At 37.6% G+C, this 26,832-nt stretch overlaps 3 protein-coding genes across 3 annotated transcripts in view; 1 reads left to right on the top strand and 2 right to left on the bottom strand.

Moving 5' to 3' along the window:
• Positions 1–8,227: 8,227 nt before the first annotated feature.
• psma1 (proteasome subunit alpha 1) lies at positions 8,228–14,320 on the top strand. Its single transcript, XM_015384485.1, has 10 exons — positions 8,228–8,319; positions 9,147–9,191; positions 9,283–9,384; positions 10,678–10,781; positions 11,050–11,138; positions 13,357–13,427; positions 13,521–13,650; positions 13,737–13,816; positions 13,889–13,993; positions 14,074–14,320. The coding sequence occupies exons 1-10, from the start codon at positions 8,317–8,319 to the stop codon at positions 14,134–14,136; spliced, it is 792 nt and encodes a 263-aa protein (XP_015239971.1). The 5' UTR covers positions 8,228–8,316; the 3' UTR covers positions 14,137–14,320.
• A 2,692-nt stretch (positions 14,321–17,012) lies between these two features.
• Positions 17,013–23,432, bottom strand: LOC107090883 (protein RIC-3-like). Its single transcript, XM_015384491.1, has 6 exons — positions 23,226–23,432; positions 21,039–21,259; positions 20,819–20,894; positions 18,210–18,303; positions 17,994–18,124; positions 17,013–17,919 (listed from the first exon to the last, which is right to left on the bottom strand). Exons 1-6 carry the CDS (start codon positions 23,344–23,346, stop codon positions 17,528–17,530), a joined length of 1,035 nt encoding a protein of 344 aa, XP_015239977.1. The 5' UTR covers positions 23,347–23,432; the 3' UTR covers positions 17,013–17,527.
• A 1,171-nt stretch (positions 23,433–24,603) lies between these two features.
• LOC107090877 (rhombotin-1-like) overlaps positions 24,604–26,832 on the bottom strand; it is a 22,629-nt gene continuing 20,400 nt past the window's right edge. Inside the window, exon 5 of the mRNA XM_015384484.1 lies at positions 24,604–25,204. The gene's annotated coding sequence lies outside the window, so the exon portion shown is untranslated. The remainder of the gene's footprint in view (positions 25,205–26,832) is intronic.

The raw sequence follows: 26,832 nt of genomic DNA on the forward strand, positions 1-26,832 counted from the left end.
ATATATATATATATATATATAGTTTATATCTGTTCTTGCTTTTTGCATTCTATCAAAGAGTATTTCGACAGAAAGTTTCACAGGAGAATCATTATTGCCGTGCTTCCTCCTTACTGCCTAAATATTGTTTATTCCATATGTTGAAAAGTTGAGAAAACAGCCTTAATAAAAAATTACTTTTTGTCTATTCTATAAGGGTATAGTGGAGGATCTTCGCAAATTTTTGAAAATATTCGCCCTCTCTAGTTAAAGAAAAAAATGGACATGCACAACCCTATACCCGTACCTGAGAGGGAATGCTTATTAAACCATACGAGAGCATGCATGAACCCATTTCTGCTCGTGCACACTCTGTTTAAAAGTTGCCATTTTCTTCTCTCATACAAGCTTACTTTCCAAAAGAAGATTTGCATTTTTCCACTATGTCCAACTCACCACCACTAAGTGGAAATGGGGAAGAGCACCTAGGACAGCCTTACATAAACATATCACCAGAATGATTGACAATTAGAGGGACAACTTATTTTAATGATCTACCTGGAAAAAGAAAATCCAGCCTAAATGAATTACAAACGATTCTACATTCTCCACTTTCTGAATGAGGGAGACACATCATCCTGTTTCACTCTTTTCAAATCAGCTAAAATATACAATGAAACACAAAGACCAGTTCACATGGTGGCTGGTGGAGTTTTCTCCAGTGGGGGCTATAAATTAAAAGAACACGTATACCAAAAAACAATCAAATGTATACCAAGTTATCACACTAGTATATTTATATGAATGCCAACAACAAAAAACATTATAAAAACAAAACATAATTTCATGTACAAGTTTACTTTTTGTACATAAATCTTGCCCTTCTGAGGCTTTGTGAAGGCAAATCTGTGTTTTGCATGGTTCAATATTGTGTCACAAACCTTAAAAAAATTATGTATCAGTTTAATAATGGTGCAGCTATTACTCAGCTTTATATTTTTTTTATATAAGAAACTATTTATTTTCCGAGAATGTGTTTATTTAAGAGCAACTATGCATATTAACAAACATCTACACAAAAAAAGTACACTGTATTATACTATTTTCCATGTGAATCCCAGATTCTTCATGCTTCTTTGCTTTTCTAAAAAAGTTCTTTAAAGCTACAGTGTGTAACTTTTAGCAACATCTTGCGGTCAGACTGCAGACTGCAGCAACATGAACGTTTCCCCCCCACCGCTTCTCCCCCCCAACAGTACGGCGAGCGTTACGGGACAAAATGTCTTCCACGACGTCCGCATCACCTACCTTCTCAAGTGATGAGGTTTGTTTACATAGATAATTTTACAGATAGTATTTCATTAGTCTGTGTAGGGTATAGATTTCATGTAGACTTAAGATAATAAATATACCCGTTATTTTTTCTACATCGTTGTGACGTTTTGGCGATCTCGCAATCGCTAGTTTGTTGGCTCTGCGCTGCCGTAGCGCAAAGATGTCTGCCTCCATGGCTGCGAGACCCGCTCCTATGTAATTATAAATAACGAATTCTAAGGCAATGCAAATATTAAGGTTAAGAGGCTGAGCTCGTAGATGATGATAAAATAACATAGTTATGTATAATATATTACGTTTCTGACTGTATATCCCTGTAATTATTACACACTGTAGCTTTAAATCAGTCCTACCTGTCTTTATCCATGCTGGGTCAGATCCTGATATTTGAAAAAGCAGGCAGGAAAGGATAATACAGCGTTAACCTCGCTGCATCCAGTAAGCCAACTCTTGTAGCTAAACCAGGTGCTGGAAAAAGACAGAGTGTACCATCTCCATCTGTCTTTGGACTACTGATTAATTTTGATGTTCGGCTGAGCAGGTCGAAATGGTTTTCGACCTGTCAATTACCCGCACTACAACTGTGACAACAGTTCCTGCCACATTGAGGCGCAGCTTTCCTGTGCCCCGAGCTGTCCTATACTTCTGTATTGCAGAGGAGCTACTGGGATGTACAACTTTTAACGAGAGTCAACTGGCAAAGATTTTTGCGCCCCAGGGAGGAAACACATGACCAAACCCTAGGAAAAATGAAAACAGCTTCACTCCTTATTAAATATTAAATATTTATCTTGCACATCTAAAGAATATATATCAATATATTTTAAAATATTTTAATTTATATAATTTATTTAAAATAATTTTTTTTATGTCTTAATCAAGGTCATTGGGTGTGTGGGGCGTCGCCCTCCATTGGCCAGCCGCCACTGAAAACAGAACTAACCTCTAGATCCTTCAGTCACTGTATAGAGCCGGGACTACACTGGTTAGCTGGATGACTTCCATAAAGGGCAACAGCAGCTGATAACTGTTACTTCAAAGCTCATCCAGTAAAGGCTAACGAACAAACTACCCATCTCTGCCGCAAGGACAGGCTAACTGGTGGATGACACTGCCCTGTTTTTAAAATAATGCCAAAATAAACTTCTCTGTTTCATTGAATTACATCAGAGCGTGAAACATCTGTCTGTTTTGAAGTCCCGCCCCCTCATAATTTCTCTCCGCCCAGTAGAAGATGCACTGATATTGTTTTCTCTCTGTATTTCTTTTTTTTTCTTTCTTTTTTTCTCTCACTTTGCTTTCATGCAAGGGCATGGATGTTCCTCCATTATAACAGAAAGTAGACAAAAACAACCATATATAGAATGATATATGGTTGTTTTTGCTTGTTCATCCATTGACAAACACATTTTCAGACACAAGTAAAATATTTTTCCTCTTTCAGCTACTCTGATCAAAGTAACCATTTTGGCTCAGAATCAACATGGTGTCTCCAATAAGTTGCATCACAAACTATGTATTTATAAACTTCTGACTCTAAGCTATGAGACAGCTTTTATTTTTGATGTGACATTATTAGACTCCTGCAGAATATGTATTTATTAAAAAAATACTTGATTTTTGCTAATAAAAACCTAAATCAATTTAACACCGTCCTTTTAAGCAGTAATGCTCCATTCTTAGTTTTGTTTCTCCCATTTAGATCCCCGGCGAGGCAGAAAATCCTCTTTCAATTTCCCAAATATAAAATTATAGACTGCTGTGTAAAATGACTACCCAGTGAAAATATGACAATAGCTCAGATACTTATTGCTTTTACTTAAACTGATGTCATATTTTAGAGAAAACAGTCTACTTTGACTCAAATGTCTTTTAGCTTTTAACCTATCCTGGTTTATACTACATGGAGTCAGCAAGAGTGTTTTCACTTGTAGGAAAGACGCAAACTCCCTGTAACATTAAAATGAAACCTAACTTAAGAAAAAAAGAAAGTTTATGACATTGCATCCAAACCTGGGATCAAAACAGACAGAGGGATTGACCTTGTAACAAAAAAAAAACAAAAACAAAAACAATGTTTGCAGGTAAAGAGAGTAACCACACTATGTTAGAAGCATTTTTCCTTCAGGCCACCATCTTCAGGCCAGCTGCATGTGGCTTGGCCCCATCGCACAGTGACTCAGGCAGCTCTCCATTTGAAAAATTAAACAGTAGAGGAAGAGGTGGGTGGAGGAAGAGGCTGTGGAGGGGGGGGGACTAGAGTTGGCGGCCACTGGGGAGCTGGCAGAGTTAAATGAGGGCCCTGGGATGGGAAAAAAAAATAAATAAATAAAATAAAACATGCTGAGCTCAGCATAGGCTTTACAATCTCAATCATAGAGGAGGGAGCTGGAGCACTGATGTAATGGCTGAAGTCGTGCTGCCACTGCCTTGGCAGAGGAGGAAAGCTCGTCAGCACGGTCCCACTAATTTACCCCTCCACACACCACCACCGTTTATAAGATCCCCCAAGCAGGACCAAGGGTGCATCATGCTTTTAACGGGGGTAAAACCAGAAACACATCAAACAGCTGAAAAATTTACTGATAAATTCCAAGACTAAATCTAATCAAAATGAAAAAAGTTCAAACATCTTCTTTTTTATTGCTAAATTAATTAAAATTAAAAATAATATATCATTACACAAAACTTTACAAATCAACATCCTTGTCCTCTTACAAGCAGTCTTGGACGAAATGAAGTAAAACTATTAGATTTGCATTAAAAGCAAATGTGGTGTGCAGACAAATGTTTGCTCTTTATTTCAGCATGTGATGCTAATTAGCAACAATAAACATGGGAAATATTTTAGGACATTTTAATGGAATGCTTGTATTAAACCAGTCAGTGCGAGGGCGGTTTAATCTGAAACAACTTTGAAACCTTGTCAATAAATAGCACCTCAACGTAGTTTATTTGGACGAATAAAAACAAAGCCTATATTCAGCTAACTTTGCTGTGATATACCTAAATGACAACCCACTGCTAATAGAAGTAATCTAATTACCAAATAGAGTCTTCTTTTGCTTAAGTAAATGTCTGAATAAAGTCGTTTGAACTGTAAAGACCTTAGAGGTTTGTTAGAGAACATTAGAGGACAAATAAGTTTACAAAGACCAAGGAATAGAGCAGACAGCTCAGGGATGAGGAAGAGGTTTAACATCCAGTTCTAACAGATCACTGCTTCATCCATCATCTGAAGATATAAAGTGTTTATCCCAACCACGAACTTACCAAGAAATGGCTATCCACCCAAGGTGATAGGTCATTTAACCGGAGAAGAGAAGCAACAACAAGATTTGGAAAAGGTATTACACAGCCTTCCACCCAGCATGAAACATGATGGTGGCAGCATCATGCTTTGGGATTGCTTTTTTTTTCAATAGGGGCGGTAAAGCTGTTTGAAGGTGAGCTAAATGTAAGGAAATATTGAAGAAAACCTTTGAGAAAAGACATGGAGTGCACCTATCAGCAACGCATGGACCCAAATCATACAGCTGGTTTAGGTACCAGGTCGGTACCAGGTCTGCTCAAGCCCTGCGCATGCCAGTGACGTTACCATGTATGATTGTTTGAATGTTGCCACAAATGTAAAATCTCATGGTTTCGCAGACAATGATAATGACATAATGCATCATCCGTGTGCTGAGTTGGGAGCATCTGTAGTTTTAGCGTGTCTAATGGACCCTAGAAGTTTAAGCTGATTGATAACAAAACTGAAAAAATATGTTTACGGTGAACAAAGTAACTGCAATGCCATTATATAAAGAGGGAGACCTGGGAAGCGCTGTGCTGTAGCTAGCTGTCCTACGTAGCTAAAAAGTTAGCCTCTTTTAGCTCCATAAGTTACCCTTATTAAGCTACACTACTTTTAACTTTGTGTCCTTAGCCCGTAACATCTTCAGTGACCCCTCACACCCCTAACATGGACTGCTCTCCCTGCTGCCCTCTGGGAAGAGGCTTTGCAGCATCTAATGCAGATGCAGCAGGTTCTGCAACAGCTTTTTCCCCACTGTCATCAGACTGTTGAACTGCTGAACTCTAAACTGGACTCTGCATCACGCTTGCAACATTATTTTGCACTTCCAATGTCCTGAACTTTTAAAAATCGTTAAATGGGACACAACTCAATATTCTACTGCATTTTGCACCATATTTATTTTGCACTCCACTGAACTTTTTCATTTTAATGCCCTTTTGCACTGTTATTTCTAATTACTGTACATTCTGCTCACTGCTGCACTTATAAATAGTCATGTTCATTTCACTGTTTCACTGTTGTAAGCTGTATGCAACAGAATTTCGTTTTTATACACTGTGCATACAAAATAACAACAAAGTCTAAGTCTAATTTTCTAAAAGTAGATTACCCTTTTTTTTCTTTGTCTAAAATCCCAATGATAGTCATTTTTTAAGATGTTTCATTTGCCCTCCTCTGCCCTCAGATTTTAATAAAAAGACTTAAAACGAAAGAACTGAGACCTTTTGTGTCACCTTGGTAAATGGCAAAGATCAGTCTGTCTTAGAATGCAATACCTGCTTCTTTCTATGTTTGGCTACTTTAGGCCGCCAAAGAAATATAGAATATTAGCAAATATAGGTAATAAGAAGTTAAAATCCAGAAGAGTTTAAAACAGTTTTTCTGAGTGACGTTGCCATATTGCAACATAATGAGCAGGGGCAAGTCCCCAAGCAGATCTACTACCTACACTGGTGCTTCACTGGGAGAGTTCCGATTAAAGCATTTCCATGAGATAGAGTGGAACCATTAAAGCATAGGCTTAAACTCATTTAAATATACAGGAAGACATATAACCCAAAAGATCTGAGACTGTAATTGAGAGAATAAGTGTTGTTTTGAGGTACTGACAGTGGAAAGAAGGGTGGGATACCAACATAGACCACCATTTACAAGGTCTTTTATTTTATTTTATTTTGTGTGGAAATGTTCAAAGAGTTAGCATCATTTTGCAAGGCATTGTAAAGGAAATTAAAATAGTCTTATGGGGCAAAACAGTCAAATCAGTTCTCTTCTCTCAAATGTAATGTGGTCTCGTCTTGTTGTCTGTAAAGAAAAACAATCTCTGCAATTTAATTCCAAATTCCTCCAAACAGCCTCAGGAATAGATCTCTTTAAACAGCACTGATTAAGAAAAAAACACAGGAAAAATTTTTTAACACCAAAATAATAGTCAGTCAGTTAAATACTGACATATGCAACCAAAGCTGTATTTTGACAAAATGGTGTTGTTCAATATAGTAATCTGTGCAGTAGGAGGCAGTGAGAAAATATCAGAATATAATTTGTGAAATTACACCATGGTGTAATAAATCTTACTTTTGGTAAGGCAGCAGAAATTGGCTGTTGCACATCAGACATCCATAACTGCCGTTTGCAGATCAATATTTCTTCTAACTTCAGTTTCTTTAGTGAAAACAGATAGTGACTCATGTTCCAATACATCCAACCGACTCTGATTCGCTGCCGCCACCTAGTGTTCAAACACAACACTGCTGATGATTGGCCGAGTAAGATCAGGGGGGGAAAAGACAAGAGACAGCGGCCACAATTATGGGAACTTATTTTTATTTTGCCACTTACTTAAATAAAATACTTAATGCTTGCAGAGATTTAAAACCCTGTTTCATGTTTTAATGGTGTGCATTCATCAATGAACAGTTATCTTCAATAATTTGAGAAAATAAGTTTGTTTTTATAGAACTGAAAAATAAGGAGCATAGTAGGCTGATATAGAGAATCAAATCCTATAAAACTATTGTAGAAATTATTTTATTATAAAATGTTGAAAATCTAAATGATAACAAAGAAAAATTGGGAAGCACAATTAGTTTACAGTATTAACAAAAAAATCCTGCATAACTTTGAAGAAGGATAGGAAGCTGTGTTTGCACATTTTTCCAAAGGCCTGTATCATTCAGATTTGAAGAAACAGGTTCCTAAACAGTCTAAAATAGATTGAATCAAGTATCTGCATCCACATCATGCTGCAATCTGAAAGCTCCCATTTAATCTAACATCTACTTAGCAATGTTAGATCAAATGGGAGGTGATTTGAAATGAAAGGCACACATTTCTGATATTTATTTTTTTTTACTTTTAAAATTATTTCTGTCATATCACCATTTCGGACAATCATATGTTCTTTTAACGTTAATAATCCAAATAAAACACATACAATTTTGATATTATGATTTTGACAAAAACTGAAAATAGAATGTTTGTGTCATAGGCTAAATATGTAAAATCTTAAACTATTATTTTTTTTCACTTGTGTGTAGAAATTGGCTGCACAAAATGTAAGTAAATGGTAACTAATAGAACTTAGAGTTAGACAGATTTTATTTTGTACACACAAGTGTAAACAAAAATAATTTTTGTTAAGATAAGTTCTCTAGGCTATTTAATTTTTTAAAGCGCAGCCTTGATAAGGTAAGCAGCAGTGATAAAAAACAGTAATGTAAACATATGACTGTATAGTTACAGTTCTAACATTTCAGTTGTTTTTTTTTTGTTTTGTTTTTTTTGTTTTTTTTTTTTACCTTTAGAGCCTTTCCAACAAATAAATCAATAACATCAAGTCAAATGGTAGGGCTATGGGTTCTACAGACTTCTTTCAAAGTTAGTTTTTGTCATTAATTTGTTATTCCGTTTTTTGATCAAAAAAAAAAAAAAAAGAAGACAATTCAGACCAAAATACCAGTTATTTTATAAAAGCAAGAGGAAAATAAAATTTGATCAGAATAAATGAACGTACACAAAGATAAATACATGAAGGACTTTTTTATATTTGTAATTTATTTGTAAGTACTTGGAATCTTTGTCGATCGCTTATTTGAAATCGGCACTCTGCTGCTCTCCCCTGACGTCACATTCAGGAAGAACAATCGAGCATCACAGCAGAGCACATCCTGCGCAGGAACTCGGACATTTACAGAGCAGAGATGGTAAATTGAAATAAAACATAACGGCTCTTTATCTTTTTTATATAATGGTATACTCGCATCAAAAAATAAAGCTGACCTGTAATGATTTGTTGTAGTAATTTCTGACTGCCGGTTTATTTTATCACGCTATGCTAGCTTTAGCCTGCTAAGTTGCTGTGAGTAAGCAAAACAGCATCTGTAACTGTTAGCATTTAGCTTTTGACTCTGCTTGAAAATAAAGTGGTGTTTTTAACCTTACCTAGCCATGCCAAATAACACATAGCCTTAATCTACAGGATAATCCCTATGGAGGCGCTGTGTTATTTGCGCGGTTAAATATTTAGTCTACCACCGCGGTGCTAGCTAATGTTAGCCACAGCAGGTTGAGTTAGCTTCATTTCACTGAGCGGTTCAAGTACCGTGCCTTTACTTTCGCTTTGTCTCAGCTAGTTTTCTTGTTGATAATATATTTGTTTGTCCAATTATATCGTAAAGATAAATGGACTTTTATAAATAATTAGTTCATGTTTTTGTATTTAAGTCTGGATAACGCTACTTAAAGTTAACAGAATAAAGCCATGTATGCTCGAAACAGTCCAAGATTGGGTCGGTTCCTGTGACGTCCTCCTTTAGAGGTTGAACTTAAATGTGGGTTTGTTAATAATTTAGTTTCTGTAATTTTAAACCCCCAGCTTAGAGAGGCCGGCCTCGAAAACACAGCGTTTCTTTATATTTGGAGCTTTTGCAATTATGTCTGATAATTATGTGAGTCTGGTCCTATTGAACCTTAAATGGATCTAAATGTTTCCGAGGTTTGTTTTTTAATCCGATGTTTATTCTCTCTTTAGTTCCGTAACCAATATGACAACGATGTGACAGTATGGAGCCCTCAGGTGAGTTTTCCCTGGCCTCTTCTTTCTGCAGGTTACAGTTACATGGTGAGGTTTTTTAAGGACGTTTCCTTCCTTGCTGCTGTGTTTACAGGGTCGCATCCATCAGATCGAATATGCCATGGAGGCAGTTAAACAAGGCTCTGCAACTGTAGGACTGAAATCCAGAACACATGCTGTCCTTGTTGCACTGAAGGTAGTATCAAAGATCCCTCTGTGTTCATGTACAAATGGGACCAAATTAAGATTTTGCACATCATTCGTGGTCACTTCAAACAGGCTATTTTACAAAAAGTGGATCAGAGTTGGTGTATTTCCAGATTTTTAAATAATTGTTGTTGTTTTTTTTTTCCTGCATTTTATAAATGGTTAAAAAAGGTCAGATTGGAGTTAAACAAGGAAAGAGTCATTGACTTAACCTCTGGTTTCTGTAACTGTCTCTAATCATTATTCCACACAACTTAATCACAGCCTTTTTTTTACAGATTAGGAAAGTGTTTTTTTTTAAATAGGCTAATAAATATTAATAGCAAAGCTTCTACTAGCAGAGTATCTTCAACCATCACTGTTTTGTCAGTGTTGCCATAATAACTTTCATGGTTTCTATTTAATGAGCGACTAATATGTCACAACAACCTGAACAAATAAGTTTACATTTAAAATTTAATAGAAAAAAACCTCTTAGCTTGCAAAGTTTTGCTCCATAAGGAACATGGGGATGCTTCATGTGCCTTTAATTATCCTACATATACTGAATACAAAAAAAAAGTTTAAATAGTGCCGAATTAATTTGAATATAATTGTGCCAGCCTTTACTAATTATGTGATGTAATCATAGTAGTATAATGTAGGGCTAAAACATTAGATCAGTTGTAATTAATCAATTATTGACACAATTTTCAGCTAATTCTAGTAATCCATTTTTCAACTGTAATATAGAGATTCTGAGACATGCAGAAAATATATCAAAGTGTTAAAAATATATATATATATATTTTGCATTTAAAATGAAAAATAAGTTTTTCTCCCCAATATGTTTTATTCAGAAGTCCTGCTGTCATAGTTCTAGATTTAACTGGTTTAGATTCTGTATAAAATCTTGAAGAACTTTTGTTATCTGATTATTAACAAAAAACATAATCAGCAGATGAAACGATTAGCAAAATATTCATTGGTAGCCCTAGTCTAATTTATGTTTTACTGGAACTCTGAGTACCAGAAGTTTGGTTCTTTATTTACATCATGTTAAGAAACCAATTAAATATTAGCTATCAGTCCATTTTTACCAAACTTCCTTCCTGCATTGTTCTCATGTCCCATTCCTCTCAGAGCTCATTCATATTAAAACTAAAGCTCATCACTGTTATGATCTTAGCATTTTGTGTCATTTTGGGGGAGACATCATGTACCAAAAAGGACATGTGCGCCCCAGTGGGCTGTCAATCAACTGCTACCTACAGTGATCACATGATTGATGCTTTTCTCACAGAGAGCCCAGTCTGAACTGGCTGCCCACCAGAAGAAGATCCTACATGTTGACAACCACATTGGCATCTCCATCGCCGGACTGACCGCCGACGCCAGGCTGCTCTGGTAGGACTAGTGAGGAAGATGATCTTGAAGAAGCAGTTTCCAGACAGCTGGATTCTTCTTAAGTGGAATCTGTCCTTTTAAAACAGGGAGACATCTCCAATGCATGGAAGGAACTTTAAAATACAGCTTTACAGTTGTATTTAATCAATGGGCTTCATGCTGTGGTTCTGTTTTCACTTCTCTGACAGAAACAGGAAATTTATTCTCTTTAAGTGAACAAGTCTGTGTGGCTAGGATGAGCTTAACACGGTGGCTTTCTCTCTTGCAGTAACTTTATGCGTCAGGAGTGTTTGGACTCGAGGTTCGTCTTTGACAGACCACTTCCCATCTCGCGTCTCGTCTCACTTGTTGGCAGCAGTATCCTTTCTATCTGTGAAGCTCTCGATTAAAAGGTATCGTGTTCGGACAAATAAAGCAACACTAGCTGCTGAAATTTAATAAGTGACAGTGCTGGCAGTAGGTTTATAATGCATTAGGGTCCAGTCCGTCAGAGTGAGGAAAGTAGAACTGGTTCTACTGGATGGTGTGTGGTAAGTTATGTTTCTGTTCGGTGTCTTGAACATTTTATTTGGTCTTAGTTTGTATTTAGCCCTCGTTTTCTGACACCTCCAAATAAAATACAGTGAAGACAATAATTGGAGTACATGTTTCCAGTGAGGAGTCCCGCTTTCGTTTGTCATAAAATAGAAACTGCATCATAAAGACGAGGATCACAGCAGACATGTTGGAAGAAAAGCTTAAGGCTAAAACAGATCTTAATTCTGAGTTTCACTAAAAAAATTAGAATTTAAGTCCCACATAATTACATGAATTAACTATACTATTTATTTTTCTTGTGATTTATGCAGGTTAGATAAAAATGTGTCCTAAATAGAAGATTCTAGTTTTCACGTTTGGTATATCCTTTCACACACATCTTTACACAACATGTATTAAACCTTATGATGCTGCATTCACACCAAACGTGTTTTGAGCACCAGGTTCAGCTTGTTTACATGTGAAGTCTATGGTCGGCACTTAAGGACATCGTCTGCCGCGTCATATCTTGTAGCTTCTTGGGAATCGGGTGCAGCAGGTTTTAATCCTCCAGGCATTGATATCCATCTAAAGCATCAGATGCTCAAATCGTAAACTCTGAACTTCTGCAGCTCGACGCGGGGCATCGCCCGATCAGAGAAGCTGATATGGGAGTTTGCAGATGGATAGTCGCTGCATCCAAGGCGTGATCTATGCTCCTGCAGAGCTGTCGGCATAAAACCATCGAAAATAAACAAGAATATATTTATTTAAGGGTGTTAGACTCCACTAGGGTTACATTAAAAGCTACGCGGATAAACATTTTCATGTACAAAGAAAATCGAGATCGATGTAATCACTCCAATAAAATATTTTGTTGCTGGATTGTGTTGAAAAAATACCAACATAAAATGTGAAATATCTGATTTTGTATTTTAATACTTGCATTTTTAAACCACCTATGAAACTTTTCAACCAATCCTCTCATTGCATCTGCCGTCGTACTCAGGGTGGGCAAAGCGCGTACGATTTTTATGGACGTGCATCAAGGGCGTTAAAAATGCTGTCAAAAAATGCGTCTGGCTTCGATGAGCACAAGCATCCAGGATGAGGCACTGGAAACGCGTTCAGTGAGACGCTGCATTACAGTTCTGGCTAACTGTTTTCAAACGTCTGCTCTGTCTGTACCACTGCCAGGGATGAACAGCCATTAATATTAGAAAAATCTAAATGATTCAGATTCTCAAGATTTAGAATTGATATTTGTTTTTAATGCAATCTAGTCCAGTATTAAAGGAGAAGTTCGGTTTTTTACACTTTAAGCCCATTTTCTGTAGTGTCCAGGATGAAATAGAATGAAGGACACCAAAATTTTGACAATTGGTCCTGTCTCTGCTTTTTGGCTCATTTAGAATCAACCCCTGGCTGCTTTAGAATGGCTAGCATAGAGCATGTCCGATAATGTCCTTAAAACAACCTTAAACGTTCTTTTTTTAAAATATGCTACTCACCGTGTCGTCAGCGCTGTTCAATGACGTTCCAAAAAAGCAGAGACAGGACCAATTGTCAAAATTTTGGTGTCCTTCATTCTATTTCATCCTGGACACTACAGAAAATGGGCTTAAAGTGTAAAAAACCGAACTTCTCCTTTAAATTATTAAAAACATATATTTTTTCTAGCTGTTACCTGAATTAGTTGACTGTAGTTATGCAACATATAATAAGAGCGGTTAATTGGAGGCCAAAAGTACAGTGGGAAAAAAATCTTTCTGTGGTTATTTGAATCAATTTTTATAGATTAAAATGAGAATCGAATTAGTACCGTAATATCCTTTTTTATTTTTTTAGTTGCTGCCCCACTTTCCTTTAGATAAAACCCAAATTCCACAGATTTTATCGCCTGGAATGTTCTGACAGAATAAATAAGGCCTAAAGATTTCTGGGGAAAACCAAGAATAAAGAAACTAAATATGAGGCCAAAGTAAAATGTATAAAATGTTGGGATAATTTAAGAGTTTGAAAGCAGAGGGATTTTTGTCATCCTTAACCGAAACTACAGAAACCCAGATTCCCACACAGCGGTACGGAAGGAGGCCTTATGGAGTCGGGCTCCTCATTGCCGGCTACGATGTGAGCTGCTTCTGTTTAAGTCGGCTTTACTCCAGCATAACTTAGAGGCATCTCAAGTTGACCGTTGCTCTTTTTGTTCGGTCCGTCCTACAGGACATGGGACCTCACATCTTTCAGACTTGCCCCTCGGCAAACTACTTTGACTGCAAAGCCATGTCCATCGGAGCGCGCTCCCAGTCTGCACGTACCTATTTGGAGCGGACCATGGACAAGTTCCAAGACTGTAAGGCTTTGTCCTTTGTTTTAATGTCTGAATAGAAGCAGGTGGATTAAATGCTGAACCTTGTTGGATGGCGGGGATGTTCACAGGTAACCTGAATGAACTGGTTCAGCACGGCCTCCGTGCTCTTAGAGAAACACTTCCCACTGAGCAGGACCTCACCACCAAGGTACCACAGATTCCTTCCTCTTCTACCTCAACATTAAGGCATTTCCTCATGATTTCATCCGGTATGTTGCAGAACGTTTCCATCGGCATCGTGGGGAAGGACATGGAGTTCACCATTTATGACGATGACGACGTCGCTCCCTTCCTGGAGGGGTTGGAGGAAAGGCCGCAGAGAAAGGTACGACCCTGCTTCAGTTTCAGCTTTATTTCCTGAAAGGATTCCTTAGACCAAAGAAAAAAAGGATCGTTTGTGTCCAGGTGGCCCAGTCTGCAGAGGAACCTGCTGCTGGACAGGCGTCCGACGAGCCAATGGAGCACTGAGGACCAACCTGACACTTCATGCAAATCAACGGAGCAAATCTGTAGAGGAGAAGGCTGTTGTGTTGTGCCTCTCACTAAACTGTTCATCCAAATTAGACCTTGCCTACATCAACCCATGTAACGTTTCTTTTCTATGGGTAGAATATGCCATTATAGTAATAAACATCATTTTTTGGAAATGTGCTTCCACTCATTTTTTTTTATAATCCAGATGGGATAGTCTGTATTAAAAGGAAAACGGAGTCAAAGGAAGGAGAGGAAACAGAAAACGTTTATTTTCATTTCAGCTTTTCTGACAGGTGCTTTGAGAAATATCATTGCAATCTTAGAACACTACTTCCCCTAAACCAGCATGCAAAAATCTAAAAAAAAAGTCTACCATTTTAGGAAAATCAAACTGTCAGTTTTCTGCTAGTTTTCTTCTAGAATGGAACCAAATCAGAAACATTTGGGAGCAAAATGTAAACCCAGCAATTGATTTATCTTTTTTCTTATCTGCTTTGCTAGGCAATTTTTTTTTACAGCATTTTCTTAAATTTTTATTTCAACTTAAATGCATCAAACCCAAAGTTTAGTAATGAAGCGAGGATCTATTTAAGAAGCTAAACCTTTAACAGATATTAAACTCATCTTTAGCTCAGGCTTCAAAGGAATTAAGGATTTCACAATGATAGAAAAACCTGTAGGTAATCGTTAATTTTTTTTTCTTAAACCGAGTGCATTTGTTCTTAGATTGAGGAGGTAAAAGAGACATTTTGCCAATGGAACAAGACAATTTACAATTAAACACAATTACATTTTCTTATTTCAAGTGGATGTTATCTAATTATCTTATTTTAAATGTAAAAATACTCATTCTAATGGCAAACCATCTCATTTACCTACTCAAATTAAGGGTAAATACACTTAATTTAAGAAATTTCTAGATCGTTTTTTCAGTGTAGTAGCTCTGGTTTCTCTTTGCCATCTTAAAACGAGCGTTTTACGCAGACGCACCAAAAGACTGACCCTGCAGACGTCTCTGACCTCATGTGACAACATTGAGAAATTCGCTCACAAAAAAACAGGAAGTATGTTAAAGTGTCTAAAGCTGCATTCACATTGCAGGTCTGATATTTTATTTTGTGTTGTTGTTCATATAACCTATAAAATGTGGCTTTTACGTGTTTTCAATGTGAACAATAAGCGGCTCCAAACTGACCTGAATGCCCATAAAAAACAAAACTTAAACACATCACAACAGTAAACATGGAGAAAAAGGTTTCAGCCTTTATAGGGAAAGTTACCATCGTCGATCACTTGCATATCCCTTACAAATGGATTCCTCCACCGTCCCTCAATGAGGTCTAAAAGCACAACATTTATATCCAGCCATTCAGCAAAGCTACTGCTACATGGCTGTAGATCTTATGTTGGCATTTGACCAATTAGATGAGCCCTTGAATGATATATTACCTACTGTAAATTAAGTTGGTAAAAAGCAAATGGAAAAGTAAAAAAGTTCATAAGCTAAGTTTGAAAAAAAGTAAAAAAGTGCCTGTATCAGCATTAATGCCTCTAAGGTTATAATGTAACCAAAAAATGTTTCTTTTACTCTTGAGTGTTTTTGATTCATTTCTTACAGAAACACATTTGTTATATATTAGGGCAAGTGGCCATTTAATACTAAATTGACATAAATTTTTGAAATTAAAACATCCACTTCTTTTTTTATGTTACTAAGGCAATAAGGTCTTCCAATAACACTCTTGGCCTAAAATGTTGATTTTAGTTTTTTAGTGAGGGTCCTATAAAGTGCAAAACAGAAACCAACTATTGTATGAGCAGGTGCTGCATGAGAAATGCATAAATAAAAAAGATGAAAAGTCTTAATTGAGAATTTTAGGTACATCTAAAACGATTATGATATGGAGCCAGCAGTGGGGGATTTTAGTTTATTCAGAATTTTATCAACCAAGGAAAGCTTGATCATAAATGTTAACCCCTCTCACCCCTGCAGGGAGGAGACTCTATGCCATCCAGTGTATTAAACCGACACATCATTGTGTCTCTATAGCATTTTAAAGTTGTCTGTCTGAAGGGTCACATACAAGGATTATAATCCAAACTGTTTCCCATATCCTGGTTCCTAAAAGCTCTTCAATTAGACATGAATAACTCCAAGACTCTTGAGGTCTCTACTGCACATCACTGCAATGGAAGTATGAGTATTAGTCTTGAAATGAGCGTATTTCCCGTTAATTTTAGCAGCTAAGAAAGAAAATTAGCAATGGAATAAAATTATTTACGCTTAGAATAAGAAAAACAACACCCGTATTATTCTCTTGCAAGTGCATAATATCTTAGAGGAAGAAATATTCATCTGATCTGCCTACTTAAATAAAGAAGAGAAAATACACATTTTTCCAGGATAATTACCTTATTTTCCATCAGTTTTTGCAGTGTTATAACACAAGATTCTGTCTGCTTTACTAACTGCTGCCGTTTTCTGCTGGACGGCAAAAAATTGTGACAAATTTGATGGAAAGTGATGTCAAATCTAATCTATACTAGTGTCTCTTTCCAAACCATCAGATATAAATAAATAATATACACCCTGGCAGACCCCGAGGTCCTCTGGTAGAAGCATTTTAATTGTTCCCAAAGTGAAAAGTAAACCTCACTGCGAGGCGCCCTTCCATCACTAAACTACCTGTCTATTCAATTTTGTTTGTCTTATTTTACATATTTAGTTTTTTATCCCGTTGTATTTTATTTATTGTTGGCCTCCAGGTCTTAAAGGATCCCCATATATATATATATATATATATATATATATATATATATATATATATATAGATATATAGATATATATAGATATATATGGCTTTAGTGGAGGCTTTTCATATATTTTTTTTATCTTGACCTGCATTTTATTTTTGTTTTTTTACTAATTAAAAATGTACTAATATTGTCCAAAAGCACTTTATAAATAAAGTTTGATTTGATTCAGGACCACATATGAAAGTGGCTCATATATGACTCCATGCTTCTTTTAAACAGCCTGATCTGATCACTTGACCCCCCAAAGAAATCAGATCTAGGCTACATCTGCCTGCAATGTGAACCGGGCCTATAGGATGACCTACCTGTTCAGCATGATGGCGGTAGCATCATGCTGTGGGGTAGTTTTGCTGCCTTCTACTGCATTGATCAGCCTAATGCGATACCAGGATCCTTTGTGTTCTTTGTAACACACATACTGGCATCAGGCCTGATTATTATATCAGAAATCATCAAAGCCCCAAATGCTAACGATAGGTTGATGCAAACCTTAGTCAGAAAAATAAAGTCCAATGAGGAGCTTGGCTGCAGTAGGAAAGGAGTTTGTTATTTAAATGCTACCTAAGAGTCAACATATGGCTTTCTTTGCCTTTCTTCTCTTGTTCCTACGTCTGACTGAGCTGCCGGATGTTTCGGTCTCCCCCGGGTGGCTCTGGTCCTCCGTTTTCTCCTGCTCCAACATGGCAGTCATTTTCAGCGTGAGCTCCAGCTCCTGGAGGGCTCCATCCATGGGCTCCTGTTGGAGGCCCTGATCAAACTGACCACCATAATCCTCCTCTTCCTCCACCTCCTCTGGCTCTTTGGGTTCTGCTGCAGCTTCATCTGCATCTCCTGCACCCATAAAATCACCGGTAAGGTTTTCCACCGTAGCTCCCTCCGTCCCGTCCGTGTCTCCTTTCGGATCGCTCTGACAGCAGCACTGGGTGGCCTCCCAGCACGGATCAGGTTCCTCTGGGTAACCTGGAAAAACACATTGATTGTTTAGGGGAGTTCTGACTCCTCCAGAAGGTTCAGTGGATAAAACATTCACTCACCTTCCCAGCCTTCCTGGGACTTCTTCTCAGGGAGGATCCCCTCCACCAGCTGGCCCTCCTGCATGACTCGAGTTATCTCTGACAGCTGCTGCAGAAGACTCTCCTCCTGGTCCGCCGTCACTCCCCTCACCCTGTAAGTTACATTTATTTTTTTTAGCTGTGTTCCAGGCCAAAGCAGAATCTGTGACTTGTTAGGATGTCTGAAAGTAGAGTCACCTGTCAGGACTGTGGTGGGCGCTGGAAACGATCTTCTCCATCACCAGCTCCGTCTCCCTGAGCTTCTCCTGCAGCTGGGCCAGCTGGAAGTCAGCTGTGGGAGTTAAAGGAGACAGATGGGAAAACAAGGATCTCATCCTCTGAGATGTTGGTTCTTCAGCTTATTTGGAGAAGTCATAGTAGGCAGATAATCATGAACTAAAGATAAACCCAATCAGGAAATTATGCTTTACTCCTTTGCAGCCAGATGTTGCTCATTGAATGCAACCGATTCCTTCTCTCTGGGTTTAAAGGTCATAAACAAGATTATTTGGGGCAGCCAGAGAATTCATGTAGAGATGGAAGCTACTTAAATTCGCAGTTAGAAGGCTAAATGTTATAGTTAGTTGGATTAAGTCGGGTTCACATCGAGAAAAAGCTTCTTCTCAGCCAAAAGAAAACGGTAGCGGAACTGAAGGTGGGTCACAGGGGCTCCCAAACCTTTCTACACTGTCACCTTCTTTTAGAACGTTTTTTTCTTCAAATTTTTCCTCCTGTTTAGCATAAATATCTTAACAAGTACATTTTTAACTTTGTACAAAATGTCCAATAAATAACAAATGTTTGGTGATGACAAAAAAAGTACAAAAAAAATCAAATGAAACTAAGGGTGCACTGTTCTCTGGATGAACATCCAATATCCATCTTAACATGCAGATCCTGATTTGGACCAAAAAGCATTTTGTTTTGTTACTTTGTTACCATATATGGTGGAAGCTATCATGCTTTAATTAATGTTCAGGTACTGTAACACTTTTTAAAGGAACTGCATAAAATATCAGGGGTTTCTAAAAAGCTAAAATATAACTTTCAACTAGCTGCAACTAGCGATTATTTTACTGATTGATTCATCTGTCAATTATGTTTTTGATGAATTTATTAATAATCAGATTGCAAAAGGTTCCTTAAGGAAGAGTTTTTACTAGTGTTGCAACAATACAGATCCCAGTATCGGGCAGGGCCCTGATCCAGCACTAAAATGGTGGTATCAGTATCGGCGAGTACCAACAAATAGGGCACCGATACCATTTTGGGAGCCAAAAGTTATTATTCATTATTTATTCAACTATTGTCACCCATTCCAGGTAGGGGATAAAAACTTCTACTGGATTCACTTTGTATTAGTCTTTTTCCTGCTTCACAAAGGTAGGCAGCAGCTTGACAAAGCCATGATGGAAATTATTTTACATCCAACTAGTATGCAGTTCTTCATATATACACACACATCAGTTTCAAACAGATGGCATCGGTATTGGCCGATACGGCACAGCCAGGTATCGGTATCAGAGCCAAAAGATGGCATCGGCGCAACACTACTTTCTACAGAATTTAAAGACGGGGAAGCAAAAACTGGGGGAGTTCTAAATAGAGCATATTTAATGTTTTTATCTTAAATGTTAAATGTTTACACATATATATTTTTTTTTTTACAATTTTGGTCTATCAGCTTAAAGCATGTTTTAGAGTATCTATACTCCATTTAACGATCAATCGATAACTAAATTAGTTGACGATTATTTAAATAATCTATTAATCCGATTGTTTCAGCCCTATTTTCAACCAATCTGATTTATTAAAAACAATCAGCATATGCTGCACTCGTAAAATTTTTATTCAGTAACTGAAGAAAAAATGGATTCTGAATCGAAAAGGGGTGGTTTAATTTATGGAAATAAGGTTTTTGATTCAAATGTGATTCATTAAGACTCATTAAGTAAAGACTGTAATTAAATCAGTCAACATTTTGGATCACCTTCAACCACTGTGTTTTTGGGATTAGGCGGTAATGGGGTTTGGAGGATATGGAAAATGGTTTGCAAACCCAACCCAGAAGCTTTATAACCACTGCTGTAGAAAAACACATCATCCAAAGTCATATACATGTTAAAGCTGATGACTTTTTGGTAGTATATTATATATTTGGTTATATGCTGGTTTCATTAATTAGATGTGACATGTGAGGGTTTCATCTGACTGAATTTATTTTGAAATTGTTATATTTTGTTGTTTTTTTAGCTTCTTATTTTTGCCTGTAAAATTACATTATGTTGAACTATTTCAGATCTGTTACCCAGTAAATCAGCAAACATCTCTCTACTTGAGTAATGCTACCGGTACTTTTACTTGACTTTACTGTCCTTTGTATTTCAACCACAAGTCCTGTGAGCCTTTAAATGGACAGGAAACCCTTAACGGCGTAATGTGAATTTAAGTTTAACCATCCAACCATTGAAGCTGGGCTTAGATGAAGATCTACAGTATTAGTACCCGTGGTTATGGCTGAAAGTGATTCATCGGTTCCTGGAAGCATTAAGTCAGGCTGTTTCTGAGGGCATGGTGTTCACAGAGCAAACCCACAGAGTTACAACTGGACCTCTAGTTATCACACAAAGATAAAGTGAAAATGAAAAATTAAACCTGAAAATGTGTCATTTTTAAGGGTGTTTTTGTTTTCCTTTTATCAAATCATACATGCCTCTACAAGCCTTTTTTAATTAGATCAGGATGCAGGAAAGCAGGATTGACATGAAAACATTTGATTTAAGCTGCAAAGAAGAAACAAAGCTCACTGATCTTCCTTTTCATGTTCTCAGAGCGCCGTGGAGGACACCTCCTAGATGGCTTGCTGTTCCCTTTAGATGTGATCTGAAAAACAAACAAAGAGGTTATCTGATCATCTCCATGGTTACCATCCAATTGTTTTGGTCCAACCACTTCTCCTAAATGACTGTTGTTTTTGTTCTCATCTGTGTTTTTAGAGCTTTTTATATCCAGCTGACATGTTTTTACCTTGAATAAAATGTAGAGGATGTAGAGTAAGATCCCAAAGCCGTACACCGGGATGATCTGTCCTGCCAGGTTGGATTTCCCTCCAGTTCCGGTTCCTGTTCCTGCTCCTTTAGCCCTGGCTGTGGCCTCAGAGTTATGGGCCCTGGAGAATCCTGACGCCGCTGCCCTCTGGTTGCGACTCTCTGGAGGCATCTGACGGTGCATCATGGGAGGGAAATGTCCTGCAGAGAAACAGCATCCAGGTTGATAGTGAGGCATTAGGGGGGAGTGGCGGCCTAGTGGTTGGGGCATAGAGCTTAGAATCCTAAGGTTCTGAGCGCGAGCATCACTTCCCACAGAGTGACTCTTAACCCCACACTGCTCCCCAGGCACCGCACAATGGCTGTCCACTGCTCCCCGAGGGCATGGGTTGAATTCAGAGGTAAATTTCTCCAATGAGAGATCTATAAAGTTCCATTATTATTATTATTATTATCATTATTAACCTGGGTTTTTAGCCCAAACTGTTTCGGAACCAAAGAAATAGGATTCCCGATTGCTAGATCCTGGCATTGCTTTTTGTTTAACTTCTATTTTGTTAGAATGAAACAAGACAAGGGATCTGATTTCCTGCATTTATGTTCTGAAATATGTAATTGGTTCTTTGAGGATATTTTTAGCAGTTTTGAAAAATGGAGCCTACGCGGAAGTTCAACTGATCCATGGTAGCTAACCACCATCGCAGCTAAAGCTTCATCAGAGCTTCATTCCTCTCTGACTCTTGCTGCATTCCGCTTCACATCTCAACCGGTCAGGCAGAAGACCGCCATGTTGAGCCTGGTTCTGCCAGAGGTTTCTTCCCAACGGGGAGTTTTTCCTCTCCACTGTCACTTCATGCTTGCTCATCATGGACAGGTTCTCTCAACCTGTATCGTGTATCAGCTCACGCAGTCCACTGGATCTCCCCATAAAGCTCAGCATACCGTCTCGCCAACAGTAGTCTACAGACTGACCAACTTCATCTGTCTCCACTCCACTACCAGTTTCAGGCCTGGGGGGGAAACAGCCCTATGCTTTGCTCCTGTTCATGCATATCTATCAAAATTAAGCAAAATTATTCTCACAGCCTGGCTTATCGTCTATGTCCATGTAGGCGTCATTTCTGATTATCTCTCAAAGAACATCAATTATGGTTTTTGAGTGAAAGCTTGCTCCATTATACATTTTTTTTCATTGTTCTTTGAAGGTATTTTTATTCCAAAAACAGGAGCAACTCATTTTGGTGTTTGGCATCTTTAAATGAAACCCTTCTTGACCTGTTTGTAAACAGCCTTGACATTGGTCCTGCACAGACGGTATGCAGGAGGCTTTGTCAGAGTCATACAGCAATCGGCTCATTTAACTGCATCAGACAGTTTCTTTCTTTACACTGTTTTCATAGTAATGGATCTAAGTTGAAGTTTTTTTGGGATTTCCTTTTGCATTTGCAACAGTTCCAGTTTCCTGATCAAACCTCATTCTCAAGTTCGTCTTTTATTATCCACTTCTTAAACAGAGCTTATATAAACCATTTTATTTTGAATGGAAAGTTGTAGTTGTAGTAGGAAAGTAGTTGTCTTGGTTATTTAGATAGTTTCTAGTATCACTGTTATGTAAAAAAAACAAAAAAACAAGTAAATAGTAAAGATAAAGGTTTTTGTATCTTTCTTCATATAAGGTTAAAAAAGACAGAATCTGACCGTTCTTTCCATGTATGGAAATCTCTTAGTACAATTTTTACAACAATTATCATAGTTACTGTTTAAATCTAGTTCATGAAAAAGAAAACTTTCTACAACTTTAAAAGCAATATCTGCCAAAACTCTGAAAACTTGTTTTTTCTTATTAGGCTATTATTATTATTATTATTATTATTATTATTATTATTATTATTATTATTATTATTATTATTATTATTATTATTTACTTCATAAAAACGTACAGAATTGTTATTGAAACGCTCATTTGTAGTTAGGGAAAATTGATCTGTGTTTTGGCGCCACCTGTAGGGAGGAAAGTGCAATTACAAGAACATTGATGCCCAGTTTTAAAATAAGAGACAATCAAACGTGTGTCTGAAGGTAATTGCGTTCAGAGTCCTATTCTCTGAATTAATCAAAACCGAATAAAATGTAGGGATGGTTTAAAGGCTGAAAAATGTGGACGCACCGTCTGGCCGCTCGGCAGCATCCTTCCTGCCCCTGGATAACAGCATCTTTGGAAGCAGCAGCGCCACGCACAGCACAAGGCACGTCGCGAGGGTCACCTTTTGAAACGTTGACATAGACATACTGACTGTGATGCTAATGTAAAAAAATTAGGTTACAGCTAGAATAACGGAGAAGACATGATGAAACGGTCGGACCTCCTCGTTGACCGCAGGAGCGGAAGTGCGAATTAATGGTAATGACAATGTTAGACCACAAGGGGTCGCCAAAGATCCGAGTTTAAAATAACAAGTGACAGCAGGAAGTGTTATAGGTGAAAAAAACATATTTTAACAAATACCGCAACACACAGATATACCCAACCAGATCGGCAACAAATGTTCTATTCTTTGTGTGACATTTTGATTTTTTCATTTTCATACATTCACACAGCTAAACAAATTAAATAATAATAATAATAATAAAACCCTTTGCACCAAAATAGCTTTAAAGGTCTAGGCCTCATCGCTACATCTGGTCTAAATTAAAACTATAACTTATGACAAGTGTGACTGCCTTTGCAATAAAGTTGAAAACACCACATTTGTGGAGTTTCTTTTAGGCAACAAAAGGAAATGGAGAGAACTGCCAACAGATGTTAGATGATAACTAACCAGCTAGCCCCAACATGACTCCACACATAGAACATGGTCTGTTTTTCAATTACAGTTTGGGGAGTGAGGAGGGGTGCAGCAAATGAAGCACTTGATTAAGCTCTGCATAGGTCACACAGTTGTGTTTTTATTTTGGCTGAGGTAATATTAACATTTTAGGGTGATCCTAAAAGAGTCCCAATTTCAAACAGAATGTGTTGATGGAATACAATAAGCTCTTTGGACACTGAAGGTTTAGAATTTTAAAATAAACGGTTGAAAAAAATGGAAAATACAAAACTTCGTTGATGCATATTTTTTGGCTCAAGCATTGAAAACCACCGTTATCTTTGTCACAACTTGTTTCCGCCTCTGTGCCTCATGTTACAAGCCACCATGACTAAAACATATAAGCCTGCTTCCCTGCATCTAAGCTACTACATTATAAGCCTAGGATTATTTCTTTGGGAAAACAGTGAAAGTTTGTGGGAAAACTGTAAAATAAACATATTTTGCTTTTTTTTTTTACACCATAACTGAACTGCTGAAAAAGAAATAAACTCCAGTCCATTCATTCTGGAAAACTATTAAACAACGATACCTATCAACCTTTTTATTTGACTACTTCTGCAGAATTTTGTTCATGCTTAGAGCAGCTACAAACAACCTTTTTAATGACCGGCTATTTCCTTACATGTTGCTCGTATTGATTTCATTAATAAAAAACAGACAAACTGTGATTTCATTCCAGTTTAATAAGTCGAGAAAAAAAAAACATCAGGGGAAACAAGATAACTAAGGGGGTCTTGAAATCTTTAGAATCAAGTCTTTTATTTTGAATAATTCATATCATTATTACCATCATTACATTTTTGTAGTGTGCACTCCAAAAGTGACAGCCAGGAGAATCTGGCAGTCAGAGGAAAATTAGCTCGTCTTTATTTGATAAACAGACTGATTATTCTTCGACTGACGTCATCCATCTGATGTATCTGATTGTTTCAGACTTTCGAAACCTTTTTCTTTTTAAGCAGCACCGCTCCAGTTCACAGTCCGCAATAAGCATGTTGTGGGAAAAATCCTCTTGAATGTTTTTCCAGTTTTACTTCCTGGCTGACCTTGAGCTCATCTGATCAGCTTTGAGGGAGTTAACCATGCAGCTCTGTCATAAAGAGTTCAAACATTGGTAGCGGCGAATGTGTCCAATCTGAGATTCTTTGTTTTTTTGTTTTTTCTATTTTTATTCTTTTTACATTCTTCAGAGTTCATTTGGAAGAGAGAAGCTGACGAGCAACGTGCTGCTTGGAGTTTCATGGTCCAGCTGGCTCACCATGGTCCCTCTACAGATCTGCAGTGAGAGAAGCAAACATAAAAAATCTGAGTGTCACTTTGCAGTCCAAAAAGAGAAAAAAAGCACTTCTTCAGAACACCAAATAAGTATTTTAGTCCCCTGTCCCCTCATTTAAAATCGTTTCCTTTAGCTGTAACCATCCAGCAGATTCTGGTGTCATTCAACTTTTATTTTGTTTTCCAACAATATAAAATTTCATAGATCTGGGAAACAATTCAAGATCTGAAAACATTAAAAGATATTGCAGCACCACCCACATTTATAGCGAGGGCCTTGCAAAAGTAATACTTTTTCTCAACCCTTTTTTTCACTGTTTTCATCACCTTACAACCAAAAGATGCAAAAAAATATGAGAAGTTTACCACATCTCTCAAAATCTCTGACAACAAGTAAAACACAGTGGTGAATGAATCATGCTGTGGGGATGTTTTTTCTCTGCTGTTACAGGGAAACTCCTCAGAGTTAGATAGAACAGGCTCAATACATGAAAACTTAAATCTCAGGTAAAGGTTTTACCTTCCAGCAAGGAAACACTGAGCAGTTGTCTGACTGAAAGGTATCGACCAGTTAAAACCTAGATCTCACCTTGGGGAGAATCTGTGGCAATACTTGAAAATAAATGTACGAAGATGCTTAGATAAACTGAGTTTCGCGTAAAAGAGAAAATGCTAAATTTTCATTTTCAGATGTGCAAAGCGGGTATTGATCTGCTTCAGAAGCATTGCGTCATGAAGAATTCTACCTGGTCGCCATATTAAGTACCAAACACTTAGGCTGTGTCCAAACATCCGCCCTAACTTCTAAATCCCTCATTCACTATATAGAGCAGGGACTATAAAAACCACGTTTTGCTCCCTGCTGGTCAAGTAACTCCGCCTCCACGGCACCGGGCCTGCGCCATCTTAGGTATTATTCGCCGCTGTCAGGTAGCAATAGCCTATGGCGACAGCGGGCCGCTGTGACAGCAGATCCCATAATGCTTTGTGAGGAAAGCTCTCCACGCAAAGCATTCTGGGATATATCTGCTAGTCTAGTGACCATGGATGATCACTACTTTTTAAGGTGCATGGTGGGAAGTTTCAGGTCCACTACTTTTTCATCCTAGACGTTCAGACACTAAAATAGCGTAACCACTATATAGTGCTCTATATATTGTTAAGGGCAGAAATTCGGACACAGCCTTAGCTTAGCTCTGTGGTGCGGCCCTCTGACCAGAATGGATCGTTCTAATGTCATCCACACAAAGTCCCTGCAGACTTTTTTTTTTTAGAACCTTTCTTACAATTGTCAGGCTTCCAGATTTTTCCTTGCACACCGGGAAAAGTCTGAAAGCTTTTAAAAGCAAAGATGCCGATCAGTATCACAGCTGACTGCGTTCATCCAAAACAAAAGAAGATATTTGTAAGCTAAGCGTTCTGTATAAGTCGCGTTCTGCTGATCTTTATGCTTACTTTATGTTAAAAGCTAAACACACCAAAAAGGTAAGAGACTTCGAAGCATCCGATGCTGGTCCAGCTGATTCCATAACAGTTTTATCCCCACTGCCATTGCTGAATGTTATGTAAAATGGGTTATTTTATTTATTAAAAAAAATAAATTTTTGGAATAACTGTAAATTAGATGTA

The sequence above is a fragment of the Cyprinodon variegatus genome, unplaced genomic scaffold (genome assembly GCF_000732505.1).
Source record: "Cyprinodon variegatus isolate N-32 unplaced genomic scaffold, C_variegatus-1.0 Scaffold314, whole genome shotgun sequence".
NCBI classification, from domain to species: Eukaryota; Metazoa; Chordata; class Actinopteri; order Cyprinodontiformes; family Cyprinodontidae; genus Cyprinodon; species Cyprinodon variegatus.

Excerpts from the sequence above, each read along its gene's own strand:
- LOC107090883 (XM_015384491.1), bottom strand. The coding sequence starts at position 23,346 with ATGTCTATGTCAACGTTTCAAAAGGTGACCCTCGCGACGTGCCTTGTG. Across the intron at positions 18,304-20,818 it reads GAACATGAAAAGGAAGATCA|CTGACTTCCAGCTGGCCCAG; the intron begins GTGAGCTTTGTT and ends TAACTCCCACAG. Across the intron at positions 18,125-18,209 it reads GCCCACCACAGTCCTGACAG|GGTGAGGGGAGTGACGGCGG; the intron begins GTGACTCTACTT and ends TGTAACTTACAG.
- psma1 (XM_015384485.1), top strand. Across the intron at positions 9,385-10,677 it reads CTGTCCTTGTTGCACTGAAG|AGAGCCCAGTCTGAACTGGC; the intron begins GTAGTATCAAAG and ends CTTTTCTCACAG. Across the intron at positions 13,817-13,888 it reads AGCAGGACCTCACCACCAAG|AACGTTTCCATCGGCATCGT; the intron begins GTACCACAGATT and ends GGTATGTTGCAG.